The following is a 19,196-nucleotide window of genomic DNA, read 5'->3' as shown; positions in this document are numbered from 1 at the left end:
TTTCCATTTTGATCATTTTTGAGCACAATTTTCTCATGAATTGACAAAGTGGTATCAGATGAATACATTCCATAGGAGCAAGGATTTATGCTTGCCCAGTGGAATTTCCCTTCATCTCCTTCCTCCATGCATACCCCCAAACCCTCTTCAAAGCTGCTTCAGAGGGTTGTGGGAACCCCTAGAACAGATTTAACAAGACAGTTTTAAATTTTCTTATGTAGGACAACAGGAATCTTTTTTGAGTCTCCTCTCCTTTATGCAGATGTGTAAAATACCTAATTTATGCAAGAAACTTGACCTCTTGCATTCCATACGTGAACTACCAGAATCCATGGCTGAACTGGGGCCAGTAAGTATCATGCGTTGATTTCTGTGGGTAAGCATATCATATTTGTTTGAGTGTGTGCCTTAAATAAATTTAAACATTGAGCTTGCTGTAATCCCATCCATATGTACATTGGATAAAGTCCTTTTGTACTCAGTGGACTGGGATGAATCTGTCAAACTTGCTTTCTCTTGTTTTTTGTGTCGTCCCCCCCCCCCCCCGTCGTAAGTCCGCATTAACACATCAGTTTGGATATGCTAAATCCAAGTTATCATTAAGGCAACGGAATGCCTGTTATAGCCAAACAGAAACAGGCAAATATAAAATAAACAGAAGAATTATACATTTCAATATGTTCTTTTGTATATGTTACTTGGCTGGACCATTGCAAGCTTTGGAGAAGCACGGATTTTGAGAGATGGCTGCATTTTGGTTTGTGTTTTGTTCCAGGAAGTGAGAATTAGGTAGGTTCACCTTTAAATGTGAACTGAACTGAATTCCCACCCCGCCCACCGCCCCCCACCATCCTTACTCCTGAGTCAACATGCTTAGGGATGCACCATAAAGCACCAGATGCCCTCCATGTCAATTTTAAAAGCCGGCGTGTCTATCTACGTATGTGTGTGAGTGGAGATTTTCCTTGGAAAAAGCAACTCACCCGTCATGTCGTTGACATTCATATTGTAATAATGCGGGCAGCCTGATGTATAAGTTGTCATTTCACTGCATTATTCAAAAGAAATGTGGGGAAAGGTTTTGATGATCTATGTGCTGCTCCTGGATTTGATAGCCAAGAGAGTCATAACTAGCATGAAAGTAAATTTGAGATCGTCTAAGATTTTGAAATACAATATGCGCTACCTGCTGGGGTATCTAAAATAGCCTTGGGCAAGTCAAAACCTGAGAGAGTTCATTAGCGGAAATAGCACCTCCAGAAGGTAATACCTCATGAACGATGACACAGTCCATGCCAATCAGCACAGCTGATACCTTGTAGATATTGTTTGAGATTTAATTTTCGAGATATTTGTCATTCTTGTTTACCTATGGAAGCACAGTCTAGGTGCCCAAGCAATACATCCAGCACCGACTGTTTTGTTTTACATAATAATGAAAATCTGGTTTTGGGCTCAAGGTGCCTACAGTCTCGAAAAGACAGCCAATCATCCAGTTTCAAGAGGCTGCAGGGAGGGAGCTGAACTTAACCTGAACCCCAAAGGCTGGTTCAAAGAACTCCCTGCATTGTGTCAAATGCAACTAAGCATCAATGCTAAAACCTCTCTTGAGCCTCGAACCTGAACCTAGAGCCAATTGCTCCCAGATACTGGTTGAAAATAACAGCTCTCTGTTGGGTGCTCCCGATGTCATTCTATTTTTGGAAAAGCAGGTATGGGGCACCGGTTTTGATTGGGGTCACAGCATGAGGAGAGAGACACTTTTCCCCACACCATAACCCTGGTCCAGATCACATACACCCCTTATTTAATTGGAGCTGCTATTACTTGTGGATGGGAAAACATGAAAAATTAATTTTTAAAGTCCACATGTTTCTCCCTCTATGGCTAATAGCAGCTCTAGGGAGGCAATCCTTCTTTAATTAATGAGCTCAATATAAGGAAGGGTGAAAAATATACAGCCATATTGGGAGAGACAAAAGAAATAAAGACAAAAGAATACCCAACCCAACAAGATCTGAACAAGTTAAAATTGCACATCCTTTTTTCATTATGGAAATCAGTTTTGAAAGAGCACACTGGGGTCAAAATAAGAATGAGTTGGGATTATTGACAAGAGTGCACTGGGAGAGTAAGAGAGAGTAACCTTTTGCATCCTGTTTTTGCCCTACTGTGTAGTTGCAGAAGCAGCGATTTGCACAAACCCTCCATAGGGAGACACCTGTGGTCTGGGTGCAGGGGAACATATGATTATGCACACAAGTGGCAGATAAGACAAGCTACTGCCTGTATTGAATATTCAGGCTGCTATTTTTTCCTGCTGATTTTTGAAACTAACAGTGTATCTCTTTGAGAACAGAAAGCATGAAATGACTGGCACATTACCTGCCAATAATGTGTCAAGGGCCATCAAAGGCTGCTATTTCCAAGCAAAAGCAGCTTTGCAAAGGGGTAACATGAAGTGGAAAAGTGGCAGCAATGGTGGCATATTAACATTTTCCTTGCCCGTTGGTTTTCTGCTCAGAGTTGCCCTTTCACAGCTCTTATTTTGCCTGTGAGGTCCAAAAAGCTGACTTTTTCCTTCACAGATCCCTCAATCTGTCTCTGTCACCCTACAGAGGAGGGAAGGGGGGGGGGGAGATTAGGAACACAGAAGCAGCAGTTACCCCTTCTCACCACCTTTTCTGCTCCAAATTGCCCTTTCTGAAGCTGCTATTGTATGCAATTAGTTTCCAAGTCAAGCGTAGCCAACATGATGCCCACAGGACTCACAGAAAAGCAGCCTTGCAGGACAAATGGGGAGGCCTGTGGGGCAATCTTGGCCCACCAGTTTCCTTGCCCCTGTGTTATTGCCTCTCCACATACTGTAGCAATAAACTTATTAATATTTGGGGAGTATTGCAGGAACAATAATAAAGTGGTCCAGTATAAATCTACCACTAATCCACTATTATTGCATCAATGACATGTTGCACAATGTGCCCACAAGCGAATGCCAAGATCCCTGCCATTACAGTGTGTGAGAATGTAGCAATCTTGACTATGAAGTCTTCATGGCAGATCCCTACAGAGACCCCTTTTATGGCTTGAGATTCCCGAGGTCTAGATTAATTCCTGACCAACCAGAAACAACGTAGAGAGCCCCATTTAGTCACCCTTGACAATTTAATCAAACGATGCCTCCTTGTGTTCCAGCTCATAAACCAGAAGATCAGGGCATGCAAACAGCTGCAGGACAACCCGAGATTTGTTGCTGTGCTGGAATATATCTTAGCCATTGGGAACTACTTAAATGAAAATGCTGGGAGAGAGAAGGCCAAAGGCTTTCAGCTGTCTTCTCTGGCTAAAGTAAGTGGTTTTGCTGCGGAAAGGCTTGGATTGTAGGAGAGTACAATTTCCCTTTTTAAAAAAGTGTTTAAATCTCTCTCTCTTTTTCCTGAGTGCAGATAAATAATACAGCAATGTCATTCCCTTCAGATGAATGTTTTCTAGATGCTCCAACCCCTTCAAAGAAATGCTGAGACTCATTGCAAACTACTCTGGCAAAGTCCAGACCCTCCAAGTGTTCCTGTTTTCCAGGGACAGTCCCAGATCTACAGAAGCTGTCTCTGTTTCTGATTTGATCCTGGAATGTCTAGCTTTTCCTTAGGACATCCCTATTTTCATTGGAGAAATGTTGTATGGTATGGAGTTATGTGACCCCTGAGCCAAGGAGATAAGTATACAACCTTTAGGAGACATCTGAAGGCAACCCTGTATAGATACGTTTTTTAAAAATGTTTAATGCCTAATGATATTTATATATATACCCTGTTTCTCCTAAAATAAGCCATAGCCATAAAATAAGCCATAGCAGGATTTCTATGCATTTGCGAAATATAAGCCGTTCCCCAAAAATAAGCCATACCCCGAAAATAAGCCATAGTGACGTGGTACCTCCCATTAAAACAGCCTGGGGAGGCATGGCTATGCAGCGTACCGATGCGACACGGTTAAAATAAGACATCCCCTGAAAATAAGCCATACTGTGTTTTTTTTGAGCAAAAAAAAATATAAGACGGTGTCTTATTTTAGGAGAAACACGGTATATACACCATATTTACTCGAGTCTAATGCACCATCGAATCTAATGCGCACCTCAATTTTCAGAACCTTGAAACCCAAAAAAGTATTTGCTGGTGAATGTAAATGTTCCATCAAATCTAATGTGCACCCTAATTTTCACAATGTAATTTGGCCAAAAAAGCTGAGTATTAGATTTGAGTAAATACGGTATATTGGAAGCTGCCCAGTGACATTTTGGTTGTGTTACCTGTGATCCATTTGCAGGACTGATGATTTGCCTTTGAAAATGTTGGCAATAAGAGAAGTTTCCTTTTCCTCAAACTCTGTGTTTGGCTGCTCCTATTACTGACTGCATATTCTCTAGGCTGCCTTGAACCTTTAAGCATATTATCAAATTCTGCCACATCTCTAAATAGAAGTGGAAGTTATTTCCCCCCACCAGGGCACTTCCCAGGGATTTTAGTATATTGAGTGAATGATTTATGATGCAAGCGACAATTCAGAGCCCCAATTTGGATGTTTGCCTTTTTTATATATTTCTGCCGAACTACCACATTTATCATTATGAAAAATATCTACAAAACCTTACTGTGCCATACGACATCTTTCTCGATCCCACTGCGGAGACTTAAAGCATTGTTTTACATGAACTATTCTTACTGTTTTACACTGGAGTGTGAAACCTTTTGTCACTGTCTAGGAAAAATATATATCACATTTTCAATGTTAAAATCGGCCAGTGGGTTACTCCCAAAGACCACATTACCTGCTTTCCTTTTTGTACATGGGTGTACAGCTATTCTTGTCAGTTAAGCCCCCTTCAGATATTTTTCCTCTCTGTATTTAAAGCATGTGTGAGGGAGTAACACCCCCAATACCTTCATCCCTGCTGGCAATACTTTAAGACATTCAGGTTTTCTGCAGAAGATCAGAGAACCTGTGGAGCATTGGTAGTCAACTTGATGCCCTTCAGATATTGTTGTTCTCCAGCTTTCATCAGCCTCAGCCAGCATGGCCAAAGGTCGGGTGCAGAGAGCTGAAGTTATTCAATTTTGGGAGGGTGCCATGTTGGCAACTGGTGTGGAGGAATAATTTCTGGAGGGGGCTTCTGTCTCTCTAGTGCATAAGCCCCCACCCCTCTCTGAGTCCTGTTAGGTTGAATAGAAGCTTAAAGAAACATTAACCCCACTTTTTCTGCTCTTATTAAATTTTCCTTGGAGCTATAACATTTCCCCGCTGCCTCCATTTTTGAAAATAATACACCCCAAATCTAGGCATGCCTGTCAATTACATTGCTGTCTTCTGTCTGTAGTTATCTTTGCTACGAGGGAAGGAGAGGAATTTCACCTTGCTCCATGCCCTTGTGGAACAGATCTTCTTACATGAGCCTGATTTGGCTACATTTTCTCAGGAGTTGACAGAATTTAAAGCTCTTTCTGCTGGTAAGAGGATTGTTTCCCTTCCCTCCTTTCTTGCAAATATTGCTTTTCTCAAAAACACCCGTTTCCATATTAGATATGTGTGATACTTATCTGGGTTCACCATCTGACTTCTTTTCTGCTTTGCCACAGCTTCCATCAAAGGTCTCAGTGCTGAAGTTGAAGGTATGTAAATATGGTTTCAGAATTCACCGAAAGCATTTTCACACATTGTGAAGTCACCTGGAACTGGGTTCCGCCGTGTTGAGCTTGTAGGTCTCAAAGAGAAGAGCTTTTTGGGTTTGTTTGATTCTTTAATATTAATAATAAAAAAGAAATCAAACTACTGAGGGGGGTTGTTGCCATGCCAATATTTTAACTTGTCATGTGGCTGCAAGGGAATTTGAGGAGAAATATCTAAGTAATGGCCATGAAGTTTCCAAATTGCGCATAGAGAAGTCAATTTCATTTTGCCTTAAACCAGTGCTCCATTGACCTTTAGAAGAGGTATGGGAGGCAGAAGAAACTTGGTGTGGTTGTGAAACAAAGACTCGGGAAGTAATTTAAATCAAAACTTTGAGTTAGGCATTGAGATAATGGAAATATGCAGCAACTCATCCCAGATCTCTCCTGTCCCTTGAACTAACAGGTAATGTGTCCCCATCCTGGCTCAAGTGCTCTCTGCTCTCTGCTAGGCATGTAAGGAAGAGATGCTAGTGTTGGCCAAGGATGCAAGGAAAGTTCCTGAGACATCTTGTTGGCTGCTGTTGAAAACAGGATGCTGGGCCAGATGGTGCCTCCAACAGAGGGCTCTTCTTATGTCTTTACAGAAAATCTCTCTGGTCTCATTCTGAAGAAGGCACCTAAGTGGTGCCAATTCCTGCAGGAGGCCTACTGTGGAGGTTGAAGGAAGCACAGTCTTCATTTTCCATTGCTCAGTAATAGAGCACCTGATTTGCATACATAATATCCCAGGTTCAAATCTCCAGGGTACTGCAGCCAAAATACTTTCCTCCGTCAGAGTAGATAGTACTTCTCCAGATGGAGAAACTGTCAGACCGGCTGGCATAAGGCACCTTCCTATGTAATTTTAAGATAGTCCTCAAAATTCCACTCTCGGAAGGATCTACTAGCAACTTGAGTTTAGGTTTCAGAGCACCAAAACCTTTGAAGATGGAACAGTCAGAAGGAATTCAAAGAGACATGTGTGATTGTGTATCTGACAAAATGTATTACATGCAAGAAAGAGAAGTTAATTAACCAACCAACAAAATAATTTACCATTTCCAAAAATGCATCCTGTCAGATTCATATAATTTAGCTACTTAATCCTCTTTTCTACTAATTTTAAAAGCATAGGATCAAATATACAGTTACAGTACTTTTACCTTAACTATAAATTTCCTATAACGTATAACATCATATAATCAATTATTGTAGCAGCAATATATCCAATTCCTTTGTAATATACTGTTTTATTGGATTCCATTCACACATTCCAGCTGCCTTGTTTGGATGTCTCTGAATGTTAGTTTAATGATCCGCATCCATACCCAAGTTTTCCTTACTAATTCCTTCTTAATTCCAGCTTTTTGGACTTTGAGTTTTCAAAAAGCATTTTGGGAAGTGCAAAGCTTTCAGTGTTTCATATTTTTGAATATGTATTTGGTCCCAGTGCTTATATCGAATCCCAGTTGAAAAGGGACCAAATTTGCTGGCCAAATTCAAGATAGAAGTTGGGAGAGCTATGAAAGAGAATTTCAAACCAAATTGAAAAACCTTTAGGATTGATGGGAAGACTCCAGTTGACTGATTGCAGTGAGATATTGATCAGATGCTTGCAAGTAACCAAAGGCATAAAACTGTCAGAGAACTTCAAACTGGGGTGGGATGGAAACGATCAAGAAGAAAAAGCAATGATTTGGGGGAAAGCCATTAGGCTACTTTATATTGTGTTGTACAGAAGGTATACTATGCATGTTATGAGACGCCCAGTATGGACCGTCCTTTCCCCATTTTGCTGCCTACTGTCTTCAATTGTTGAATAGGATATTGTAGGGAGAAGCACCACATGCTTAAAGGACATGCTTAAAGATTCACATTAAGCTATAATTTCATATTTGCAATTTGGCAGTATGAATGACCTTTGCTGCATACAGGGATCAGACTCCATTGTGAACAGGATGCATGTGCTGATTATTCTTCTCTTATTTATTTATTTATTGGCGAGTGCTTGAGAAGTATCAGCTCCTGAAACAAACAGAATGAATAAAGTCAGAGCAGTGTGGTAGGCAAAAACGCCTCATTTTCTTCCTCTCTATTTTGTGATTAGTTTTACGGAAAGAATTAGACAGCATTGCTGAGTGCAGAAGACTAATCAAACCCAAGGTTATCAAGGCAGGAGCTATGGAGTCACAGTTCTACAAAGAGCTGAAGGTAACTGTGGTCAGGAGTATGTTTAAATGGGTATATACCATGCATAATTTCAGAGATCAGATGTGAAAGGGTTCTTTTGGATGTAGGGACAGAAGGGTTTATTACAAGGATGGGGAAATTTTGAATGTGGCCCTACAGCCCCTTGCGACTCTTCCTGGACCACCCACCCACCCTCTCTCCAAGCCACACTTCTCACAGTACATTTGCTTTCTGGAATGAATGAATAACTGAACTGAGATAAAGCATTTTGGTTGCTTAGATGGAGGATAAAGAGGCACGACAGATTTGCATGGCTTAAATGTGTCCTGCTGTATGTAGGTATGGGTCACATCCACAGAGCTGCCCATTTTTGCCTCTGGCTTTGCACCCTCCACAGTCTGTGTCCCCCAGAAAATTCCCCATGGAGGAATGCAAAGGATTCCCCACTCCTTGTTCACAGAAACTTGTCTGCAAGTCACCAAAAAATGAAAAAAACCAAGCAAGATCTAGACCACAGACTCTGGGATGTCCACTAGTGATATTTGGCAGCCCACCATGCACTCAGTAAACATCTTGGATTTTGTCCCTGCCTGGGACTCTCTGCACAGAGGGGTCATCTGACTGGTCACAATCCATGTCAGTTTGACACCATTCATGTTACATGTTGCAGATTCCTGTTCTAGAAAGTTGCATGGCTACAACTCCTAGCATGAAGTAGCAACAACGTTAAAGAGAAGGAAATAAGTATCCAATCTCCGTTTGGTTATTTTCCTCATCCTATGACTAGCTTCAAGTTGTCACACATAAGAGGAAAGCTTGAAAGCCTCACCGTCACTTGCCAGAGCAAGGAGATGCTGCCAATTACCCTACTGCTCCAGGAGAGCATGTTATTGCTATTGCTCAAAGTTTATGTTCCTCTAAGTCCACCATCTAAGACACCATCCAAATGCAGTGGAGCATTTTCCTTCTTTGTCCAGGATCTGAAGATGACCTGTCATGTAATTTGGTATAGCCAAGCCAATTGTCAGTCTTGATCAATAATCCTCAGCGTGTGCCACAGACTCATGTCTCTGTGGTTGTGTGTTGCCAGTTTCTCCTCCAGCTGTAACCATATGCATCTTTTTGAATGCCACACCAGAGGGTTCTCTGACCTTGAGGAATAGCTTTTCAGAGGGTTATTACTGGAATTGAATTTATTATCTATTTACAGCCCAGTTCACACTTACACCATGGTGAGATAAGCAGCTGGCTAGCATGTGTCAATTTGCTAAAATAAATATCATCATCATCATCATCATAAAATGAATACAGAGAAGAAAGATACACAGCTTAACAATGTTTTTTTAAAAATTAAAATACTATGGCTGCAATCCTAGTACCACTACCTGGGAGCAAGCCTCATTGAATAGAATAGAACTTACTTCCAAGCAGATGTGGTTGTGACGACGACAACAACAACAACAATATATTCTACCCTGCCCATCTAGCTGGGTTTCCCCAGCCACTCTGGGTGGCTCCCAACAGAATATTAAAAACATGATAAAATATCAAACATTAAAAACATCCCTAAAGAGGCCTGCCTTCAGATGTCTTCTAAAAGTCAGATAGTTGCTTATTTCCTTGACATCTGATGGGAGGGCCCTCTGCCTGGTTCCCTGTAACCTCACTTTTCACAGTGAGGGAACAGCCAGAAGGCCCTTGGAGCTGGACCACTGGTTAGGATTGTTAGCAGATAACATGGTGGGGTTGTGCCCCTTCATAGTGCTGGTATGAGAGGAGATATTTGAACTTCTGCTCTCAACTTGGCGCTGTGTGATGGATAGTTTGTTTAAACCTGAGTGGGGGACCCTTTGCAGTGTGAAGACTACATTCCGTTGTGGGCAACCTTCCAGGAGCTGGGGCCAGGGTCAAAAATGGAAAGCTGCATCTTTTACGGTAGGCTACATTCCTTCCAAGGGGCACGGGTGGCGCTGTGGGTTAAACCACAGAGCCTAGGGCTTGCCATTCAGAAGGTCAGCAGTTTGAATCCCCACGACTGGGTGAGCTCCCATTGCTCGGTTCCTGCTCCTGCCAACCTAGCAGTTCAAGAGCATGAAGTGCAAATAGATAAATAGGGGCTTCCTTGCGTTGCTCTGGTTCACCAGAAGCGGCTTAGTCATGCTGGCCACATGACCCAGAAGCTGTACGCTGGCTCCCTTGGCCAATAAAGTGAGATGAGCGCCGCAACCCCAGAGCCGCCCGCAACTGGACCTAATGGGCAAGGGTCCTTTAACCTTTACCTTTACATTCCTTCCACATGGAGGCCACAGTCACATTTCTCCATTCAGGTGAGCAAGAAGCATTCTCCCAGCTCATGGGCACCTTCAAGCCAGGCAAAAGCCTTAATGGAGGCTGCAGAGCACACCTGGTGAGGTGTGCGGCTTGGAGAAGGGCATGGCCTGAGAAGAATCCTGACAGAGAAGGTCTGCAGGATGGCCTGAGGTTCTCCACTCCTTGCTTAAGCCTTCCTCTCACCCTACCACTATGATGGAGAAGTTAAAGGAGTGGAGGATGCCTGCATGTGTGTGTCTGAGTGTGAGTGTGGTGCATGTGTGTGCTGATTCTGAACATTCAAGTTTGACTCCCTCCATCCCAGTGTTTGTGATCTATTTTTATTGATGTGTGTAAGTGGCTTTGAGGTCGCATTAGACTTTAATGTGACACTCATTCCAGATTGTGCTTTATGTTTCAGGATTTGATTCAGGCATATGAAGGCGACCTTTCTCAGTTATTTAGAAGCTGTCAAGAAATGAAAAAGGCCTATCACAACATACTGGTACGTTTTATTTTAAAATATAAGTGTAAAATAAGCTGTTTTCTTATCAACAGTGACCTCTAGAAATGCAGAGAAATATCACCTTTGACAAATACGATTCATAGTGCAGAACGTTTAGGCTGCATTCTGAAATACTCATTCTAGGGAGGTAGCTCTTGAGCACAGTGCACTTCTGAGTAAATGTGCATTGGCTTAGGTAATTATTAAAGGCAGCAGTCCTGCATACATGTATTACATGGGAGTAAATCTCATTGCATATAGGAGGCATTTCTTCTGTTCCAGTAACTATGCTTAGAAATGCACCAGCTAAGTTTTAAATCAGATTGCTGCTGTTCATTTAATCAAATTGCACAGTTTACCTTAAAGTGTCTCAGTGCTTTTAATAAACAAACAAACAAATCTTAATTAAAGTAACAGGGACTTCTAGCAAATAACACTAAGTGACACAGACAAAACCTTTATTGTATGGAGATTCCTAATGCATTTCCTGAATGAAGTGACTCTTTGCATCAACACTTATTATCTTTGAATTTCCTTTCACGGGTGATGACTCCAATTAAAAAAAAAATATGATGAATGCATGGCTAATGCAAAGTAGTATGCAAGAAGAAGGATGCAAGACAATTCTCCATAATTTTCCGGCTGCGGTAAATCTCAATGCATTGCACTCTCTCTGCACATCTTGACTGAACATGCTGTACCTACTTTGTGTTTCAAGTTCATGTTCTCACAGTGGCAATGACTGCTGGGGTTAGGCCGCTTTGGATGCTGCTTTTAGCAATGTGAGAGCTGCTGCAGCAATGCTCCTTTCTGCTCTGTTTGTCAGTGGAGGAAGTCTGGATGACGAGCTTGCAGGGTAGATGCTAGTTATTCAGTAAAGAAGAAAAGGTGCTCTACATATGCTCTCTTCTTTATTACCGCTCCATGCAGCCCAAGGATGAACTCTGAAGTTGTTAAGAAGGGGTTCCAAGACTAGGTTCCGGTGAGCTCCGTAGATCACACCCATCATGGAAGTTCAGGGCTCTTACTTTCTGCTGTAGACATCTGAGCCAGCCTGAGATGGCTAGATTTCACCAGGCCCATGATAACCTCCATAGTGCTTGACTATTTAGACTGTGAGCCAAAGTTCCCAAGCACAATTCAAGGTGTCGGTGATTATGTATAAAGCCCTAAATGGCTTAGACCATGGCTATTGAAAAGGCCATCATTTATCCTTTGGGCATGGAGATAAAGCATAGCTTTCCAGGCCTCCCTAGTTGACTCCTTGAGTGTTGTTGCTGGGCTGGAACATCTCCTTGAGCTCCAGTGATGTGTCTTGCTTGTTTGGATGGAGGACAGAGAGGGCTGTGAGAGTATTTGTAATAACTAGCCTACTGTAAGATTCACATTTGTTGCCCTGCCCACTTTTGCCTCTGGCTCTGCCCACCACTGTCATGTGGCCCCTGGAAACCTTCCCATAAGGCCCTGCGGCCCTCTGACTGGAAAAGGTCCCCATCAGAGGCTTTGCTCCATGTCCTTCAGAGACTTGTCTGGTTGGGATTGCTTTTCTCAGTATGGGAACAAAGGTTATGAAAGGTGGGAGAGCAGGTGGATCTCACTCCCCCCTCCCCCAGTCTCTCCCTAGTACCTACAAACGCCTCCTCCTTTCCTGGGCGTCCTGCCAAGAAAAGACTATCCTGGTTCAAAATGTTTTGCTCTGGGGAGCCCACTGGGGCAAGAGTTTTCCCGAGAGGTGGCTACCTCCTGGGACTACGACCCAAAGACACCTCTTGGACCACAGCAATTCCTCCCGTTTAGGTGAATTCTCCCATCTGTGGTTCTTAATGTTGGGTAAAGTTTCTGCTCCCGCTAAAGCTCTCCTGAAACTCTATGCATTTATATGGTTTCCCCGCTGCATGGTTTCTTCGATGTAAAGTAAGTTGACTGCTTACACTGAAGCTCTTTCCACACTGCATGCATTTAAATGTTTTCTCCCCTGTGTGGGTTCTCTGGTGAGGTGAAAGGCAACTGCTTACACTAAAGCTTTTTCTACATTCCATGTATCTCCATTCCTTTCCCCACATCACATGTTTCGAGGATGCAGCCTTGGATCACAAATGATAACTCTCAAATCTAATTTGCTATGCCACTGTGTAGCTACACTTTTTAAAATAAAAGACAAGAGAGACACTGAAAAAAGACCTTGACATATTCTTATGAAAAGGTTATTTTCAGCAAAACCTCACTAATTGCATTTTTCTGGGTCCAGCATTGCTTTAATCTTCTGCTCCTGTCTCCCAAATGCTTGAGGGCCCTCACCATCCCTTTCTGTAATGTTTTATGTGAAACTGAGAAGCAATCACCTCTCTACATACACATTCTCACCTGCAAATAACATTGAATATGCTCTGTGCCAGAAGCGGCTTCCTAGATGGAGCAGAGCTGTTTTGCTAGCTTCCTGGAGGGTGGGTCACTGTTGTTTACTGAGAGGGAAAGCGGACCGTGGTGTGGACATCAGCATAGTGCCCTGGCAGGAGTGTTGGATTGGTTTGGCTGTTGCGTTTGCACCACACCAGACTCCCTGATACCTCACCCATCCTCCTCATAGTAAGTATCAATAATCCACCTGCCAGGAAGCTAGTGCAGGGTCTCTGCCTCACCCAGAAAGCTCTTTCTGCTCTGCACCTCAAGGTTGCAATCCTGCACATGCTCAATAGGCAGCAAATGCTATGAAAGTCAACAGAATGCAAGGATGGATGGATCTGATGATTTCAGTTTCTCTCTGTTTCATTTCTGCATCAAAACAAAATGAAAAAATGAAAAAATCCTTGCAGTAGCACCTTAGAGACCAACTAAGTTTGTTGTTGGTATGAGCTTTTGTGTGCATGCACACTTCTTCAGGTATCTGAAGAAGTGTGCATGTACATGAAAGCTCATACCAACAACAAACTTAGTTGGTCTCTAAGGTGCTACTGCAAGGATTTTATTTATTTTTAATTTTGTTTTGACTATGGCAGACCAACATGGCTACATACCTATTTCTGCATCAGTTTATTTTAAAACTTCTCTCTCACACACAAATTATTTGCTTTTAAAGTGCATTTCTCTTAGTATGTGCATATTTGCAAGCAACGTTCCTGAATTATCATATTGTTTTCACTCAAATCATGGAGACCTTCTTCACAAAATTTGGAGAATTGTGAATTTCAAATGGCAGATGTGTTTCAGTTTGCTTATTGGTTCAGGAAGTAGCTATCAGGCTGATCCAACCCCTTCGCATCACTAGTAGATTGTATTTCCCTTGAGTCTCATTGAGGTTTACTTCTGGGTAGGTGTGCCTAAGTCTGCACTGTAAGTTGTGACTAATCTTTGTTGGATTGTACCTGCAGGCTGTGATTTTCCACCCATTTCAAATGGGTGCTTAAAAATCTGTCGCAGAACACTGACACAGCAGCTGTTCAGAAGCTTCAAGCCATATCATTACTATAGCTTTTGAAATAAACTGTGCAACGACAGACGACTATGTTACACCCTTAGAGGTTGTACTCTTCTGGCTGTGGAACTGCCTTCCCAGAACAGAATTACCTGGTGGTCATTTTGGTGACTAATGACTACTTAAAAAATAATAATTCACCCTTTAAGCAACTAGCATTCTAAAAAAAATCTGGAATGGGATTTGTCTAAATTGTCTTGCACAATTTTTCTCTGCCTCTCTTCAATTTTTTAATGCTCAGATGTTTTTGTTTGTTTGTTTGTTTGTTTTGTTTCTTGGATTCGAACATTTTATTCTGAGTGGCTGGGGAAACACAGCCAGATGGGTGGGGCATAAATAATAAAATTATTCATGATCAATGATCAATTATTATTATTAATTATTATTGATAGGATGCTCATAAGGGACTGTTTATAAAACAAGCAGCCAAACAAGCACATGCATTGGTTGGATGTGCTACTCTTTCCACTGAACATCTATAGCAAACAGAGTTTCCAAGCCTGTCAATACTCCTAAGAGTACCCCACAGCTATTGGTAGCAGCTGCATTATCAACAATGTAGATAAATCTATTGGTTGCTGCACTTGTTACTCCCCAATTTCGGGGTATGTGTGTGTGCTTCATCATAAGGAAATATGATGGGATTAACATTTGATTCGCGTAGGATTGCCTTCAATTTACCCTGCTGGAGATCAACACCTTCTAGATGTTTGGTCGTTAGCCGTAGAAATAGTATCTTTTCTTGACTACTGCTTAATTATTGTCTAGCCTTTCGTGGGCTGTGTTATTATCTACAGGCTTCCATCACCCCAGAGGTGCAATTAGGAGCTCATTGTGAGAGCTATTGATTAGTCACTGATAGAGGAAGTTTAGTTGATTGGTGAGTGAATTAGATTTGGAATGATTTGTGACTCTTTGCTTTGGGTCCCTGTAAGAGTCTGTTGTCAGATTATGTGTTTTATTGATACGCCAAAATAAAGAGAAACAGAGCAAATGAATAATCAATGGACCATCAGAACAAAGGATAAGGAGACTTTGCTGAAACTGTTCTGTGCAATTGATGATGGACCATAATGCAATTTCGCAGTCCCTACTTTGCTTAGAAGTAGGAACAAATTCCATAGTGTGAGCTTGCTTTTTAAGCAATGTTGTATGGTTATTTGATCAGGGATCAGTAGTGAGGTTCCAACTCAGTATGGAGGAGAAATTTGATTTCATCTGAAGCAGAATCTATCAAATTCTCACTTTCCTAAATAAATAAATAAATAAATAAATGTGAACCTTTCAAAATTTGCACTCATCTGAATTTTGCTCTGCAGTTCGCCAAGCAATGTTTTTAATAATGCATATGTTAAGGGCAATGGTGTATATAAATACAATAAATAAATAAATATATTGGTGAGAACATAGCAAATTGTTTGGAAAAAATGTGTACTTCATATAAAGATGTGTTTATTAGGAGAAATTTGCACTAAAACACTGATGGATTTTCATGAGGGTTTTTTATGGCTGCAGAATGTGGAGAACTAAATTTTAGATGAGAAAAATAAGAAACTGGGAGAACCAAAAGTGACAGATCCTTCCACCCTGACTTCCAGTTTCTCTGATTCTAACATGGGCATGCCACAATAGCCCGTATATCTGAAAAATGCTTTTGCAATGCCTCTCCATCATTTTTTTTCTCCAGGCAAAATATATCCAACCTTTCCTTATAGGGATTGGACTCCAGGTCCCTCACCATCTTTTGCATTAGTACTTATTTGACTGTATTGAACAGTTTGGATGTTTGGAATTATATATTGTTTTATGTAACTTCTTTTAGTGGTCACCATTTTTAGGGGGGGAAATCCTTTGAACAAATACATTGGCTAAATGAATAAATATTTGTTGCCCTCCTTTGAGCTGCCCATAAGTTCTACCATTTTCTCTTGAGATAGACTCTGGACAAGCCTTCGCCAACCTGGCACCCTTCAGCTGGTTTGGATGTTAATGCCAACTGGGGCATATGGGAATTGAAGTTCAAAACATCAGGAGGGCACTAGGTTGAGAAAGGCTATTCTGGACCCCTAAGAGCTGTACCTCAATCCTCATCATCCCACCTGTGTAATGCAATTGTGAAAAGCACAGAGCCTCCACCAGGAAAAGGATGGCAATATTTCTTTCCACCTCCCTTTTTGGGGCAGAAATTGCAGGTTAAGACATATAAAATGTTGTAGATGTAACCAACTACAGACAGAGATAGCTTTTCCTTATGCTGCATCCAAGAACTGGGCAAATTCCAAGTATGGATTTGATGGCTAACTTGTTAACTCTGGCCAAATTGTTATTTATCCAAATAGCTTAAAAATGTTAATGTGATTTTCTCACTTAGGGCAGTGGATTGGTTGAACAAACTGTGAGAAATAGATGAGGTTGACAAGTTAACTATCCTAATTTTAATTAGGGAATGCATTGAGGATACAGGTGTGCTTATGTATTCAATAATGCTACCCCCTTTCTGAATTACTGGAACAATAATCAAAAAGGAATTTGATGTGATTCAGAATTTCTCAAAGATTATATATTACAGGTGTAATTCAAGAGTAAATCCTTGCTTTTTAATTTTTGTTGTGCAAGTGAAATAATCTAACTGCCCATTGCTGTATTTAACACTTAATCCCAAATAGTGGTGGAAATAATTTTTAAAATCTAGTATTCTTTCAAATGATGCCTGGGATCAAATCAGGGTGCCTCTCAGGAGAAGGGAATTCCACCATTCCATCACCAAAATGACCTATACAATGGTGTGTGGTCAGTGAACCAGGAGGATTAGGCCAGTCCCCTAAATGTTTCCCTGGCGCCTCATTCTCAAAGCCTCAGAAGATTCTGCCCAGCTTGGGAAGGAGGTGTGATGCTCACGTGCACAACTTCGTGACATCGTGCACACACCCTCCCACAATTGTCCTCACAAGCTGGTGCCTCTTGCCCTAACTGTTCTGCTATGAAAAATTTCACCGCATAGGCTCAGGTTGTATATATGTGTAAATAAACCATATATCATATAGACACCACAGTCACCACTGTGCCTCATTTCCAAAAGGAAACACGAACCCTGGGTGAGCGCCTGAGACCCCTGGAATCTCACACTTGCTTGGAGATTGGGGTGGCATGCAACAGTGCATATCAATAATGAATTAGTACATGGCATCTTAGAAATGTAGAGGCAATTGTCCTTGTTTAAGTGTGTTGGGCCCTGTATATTTTGATCATAAAGAGGCCTGATTCTCACTTTAAGATACATACAGGAAATGCAGGAGAGAACATAGAGGATGGGATAGCATTTCTGCAGTGTGGTAGATCGGCTCAACTTGACCTTCCTGCCATCAGTTGCCATTCTTATACCATTTGTATTCAAGATGCTTCCAGCAATAAATTCTGCTTGTAAACCATCCGGGTTTGGCTTTTTGTAACAGAACCTTCCAACACAGTTTAAGTGCCATTTTGCTTCCTTCATTGTGACAAATCCTACACTCACATAGAGGAAGCAGGCTATATTTCAGCTCGTCACTCTTGCCTGATTTTGCCAATCCACAATAATCTTTACAGTACATGGCTCATATGTGAATAACATTAAACAGCTACCAGTAGTCATTATTATTGTTATTATCTTGCAGATGAAATTTGGGGAAGCAGAAGATCGAGACTCAGAAGAGCTTTTTGCCTGGATTTCAACTTTTATCAGTGATTTCAGAAGAGTCTCAGCCGAGATTATACCATGAGTGCAGTAACTGAATCGGCAAAACTGAACAGTGTTGCCTTGAGGGTGTCAGCAGAAATCGGATGATTTGTGGGGTTATTGTTTTAGTCATTTGTACATCAATGAATTTCTGCTTGAATGTAACTTTCTTAATGACCTTGCAGACCCTGTGCTGAAAAAACACTGCTGCCAGGAAGGCCAAAATGGGATCTACAATAGTTCTCCCAGCTAGAGGTAAATTAAGGAAAACAGGACAGTTGATTTGTTCTCAGGCCTGAACCAGTCTCTGAATGTAAGCCAAGAACTTCCTAACTTTGTGAAAGACCATGGACTATATATGATTTGCCACTTTCTCCAGTGTGCTGCCCTTCAGATGTTCTGGAGCTGTAGTCCAAAAACATCCAGAAGGCATCAGCTTGACAGAGGTTTTTTCAGACACAGAAGAACAGTGATGTTCCACTGTAGCCCTGCAACTTGAAAGCAATATAAAGCCCCTCTATGGACTACCTTTGGTATAAATTATAAAAATCTGTCACTTTGCCCTTATTGTATGTGGACAACAGAGCAGTGCTTTCTACTGACTTCAGGGATCCTGAACTAGAGAAAACAGCATCCAGGTGTACAGGTGCCCTCAGTGCTGTCCCTAGACCAAAGACTGCCCCAGGTGAGGAACATCCTCAGTGGCCCTCTAATGAATACCTTTTTTCTGACTGCATTCACAGCACAGTTGATTAATGCATAGATTGGATGCATAGCTTGTCCCCGTCATCCTATCCCTGACCACAAGCACACAGATCACTTCAATGCAAGCCGATTCCACTGTATGGGCAACTGTTGTTTTAAAATGTACTCATAATAAAGTAAACAATGCCGCAATGCTGATCACGAAAGAAAGTATTGCCATCTTTTCAAACGAAGAAAAAATGCTGTTGTTTCAGCTGTTGAGTTCCACCCCCAAGCCCAGCATCTTAGACAGAATCCTGGTGAGTGGGAAGATTTTGTGGCAAAGCCTACTGGGAAGAGTTGTTGTGCTCACTAAGCCTGAGCTCTTTTGTTTCTTGGAATAAAGAGTTCACTTCACTGACATGTGAGTTATTGCTGACCAGCTCCTGGCTCCCGCCTTGACATCAAGGTGGGTCTTTACAGCATAACCAGGCTCCTTGCTCCTGTTTTGCTGAATACACACACTATTAATACTCATGTCCAGGTCTAGGGCTCAAGACTTCACCAAATCTCACTTGCAACCACCAGCATTTGACTGCCAACATACTGTAC

At 41.7% G+C, this 19,196-nt stretch overlaps 1 protein-coding gene across 2 annotated transcripts in view; it reads left to right on the top strand.

The window, feature by feature from the left end:
- The window catches only part of LOC117049020 (disheveled-associated activator of morphogenesis 2-like), a 72,873-nt gene extending 54,098 nt beyond the window's left edge, over positions 1–18,775 (top strand). Inside the window, exons 11-17 of one of the 2 annotated variants that reach the window (XM_033153580.1) lie at positions 263–349; positions 3,196–3,348; positions 5,378–5,507; positions 5,637–5,669; positions 7,816–7,919; positions 10,630–10,713; positions 17,839–18,775. In XM_033153580.1, the coding sequence (XP_033009471.1) occupies positions 263–349; positions 3,196–3,348; positions 5,378–5,507; positions 5,637–5,669; positions 7,816–7,919; positions 10,630–10,713; positions 17,839–17,943 (696 nt within the window). In that variant the 3' untranslated portion in view covers positions 17,944–18,775. The remainder of the gene's footprint in view (positions 1–262; positions 350–3,195; positions 3,349–5,377; positions 5,508–5,636; positions 5,670–7,815; positions 7,920–10,629; positions 10,714–17,838) is intronic. The other variant, XR_004426908.1, reaches the window with a different exon arrangement.
- The last annotated feature ends 421 nt before the right edge of the window (positions 18,776–19,196 follow it).

Source organism: Lacerta agilis, chromosome 6 (assembly GCF_009819535.1).
Source record: "Lacerta agilis isolate rLacAgi1 chromosome 6, rLacAgi1.pri, whole genome shotgun sequence".
NCBI lineage: Eukaryota > Metazoa > Chordata > Lepidosauria > Squamata > Lacertidae > Lacerta > Lacerta agilis.
This window is presented reverse-complemented; position numbering and strand designations above follow the sequence as displayed.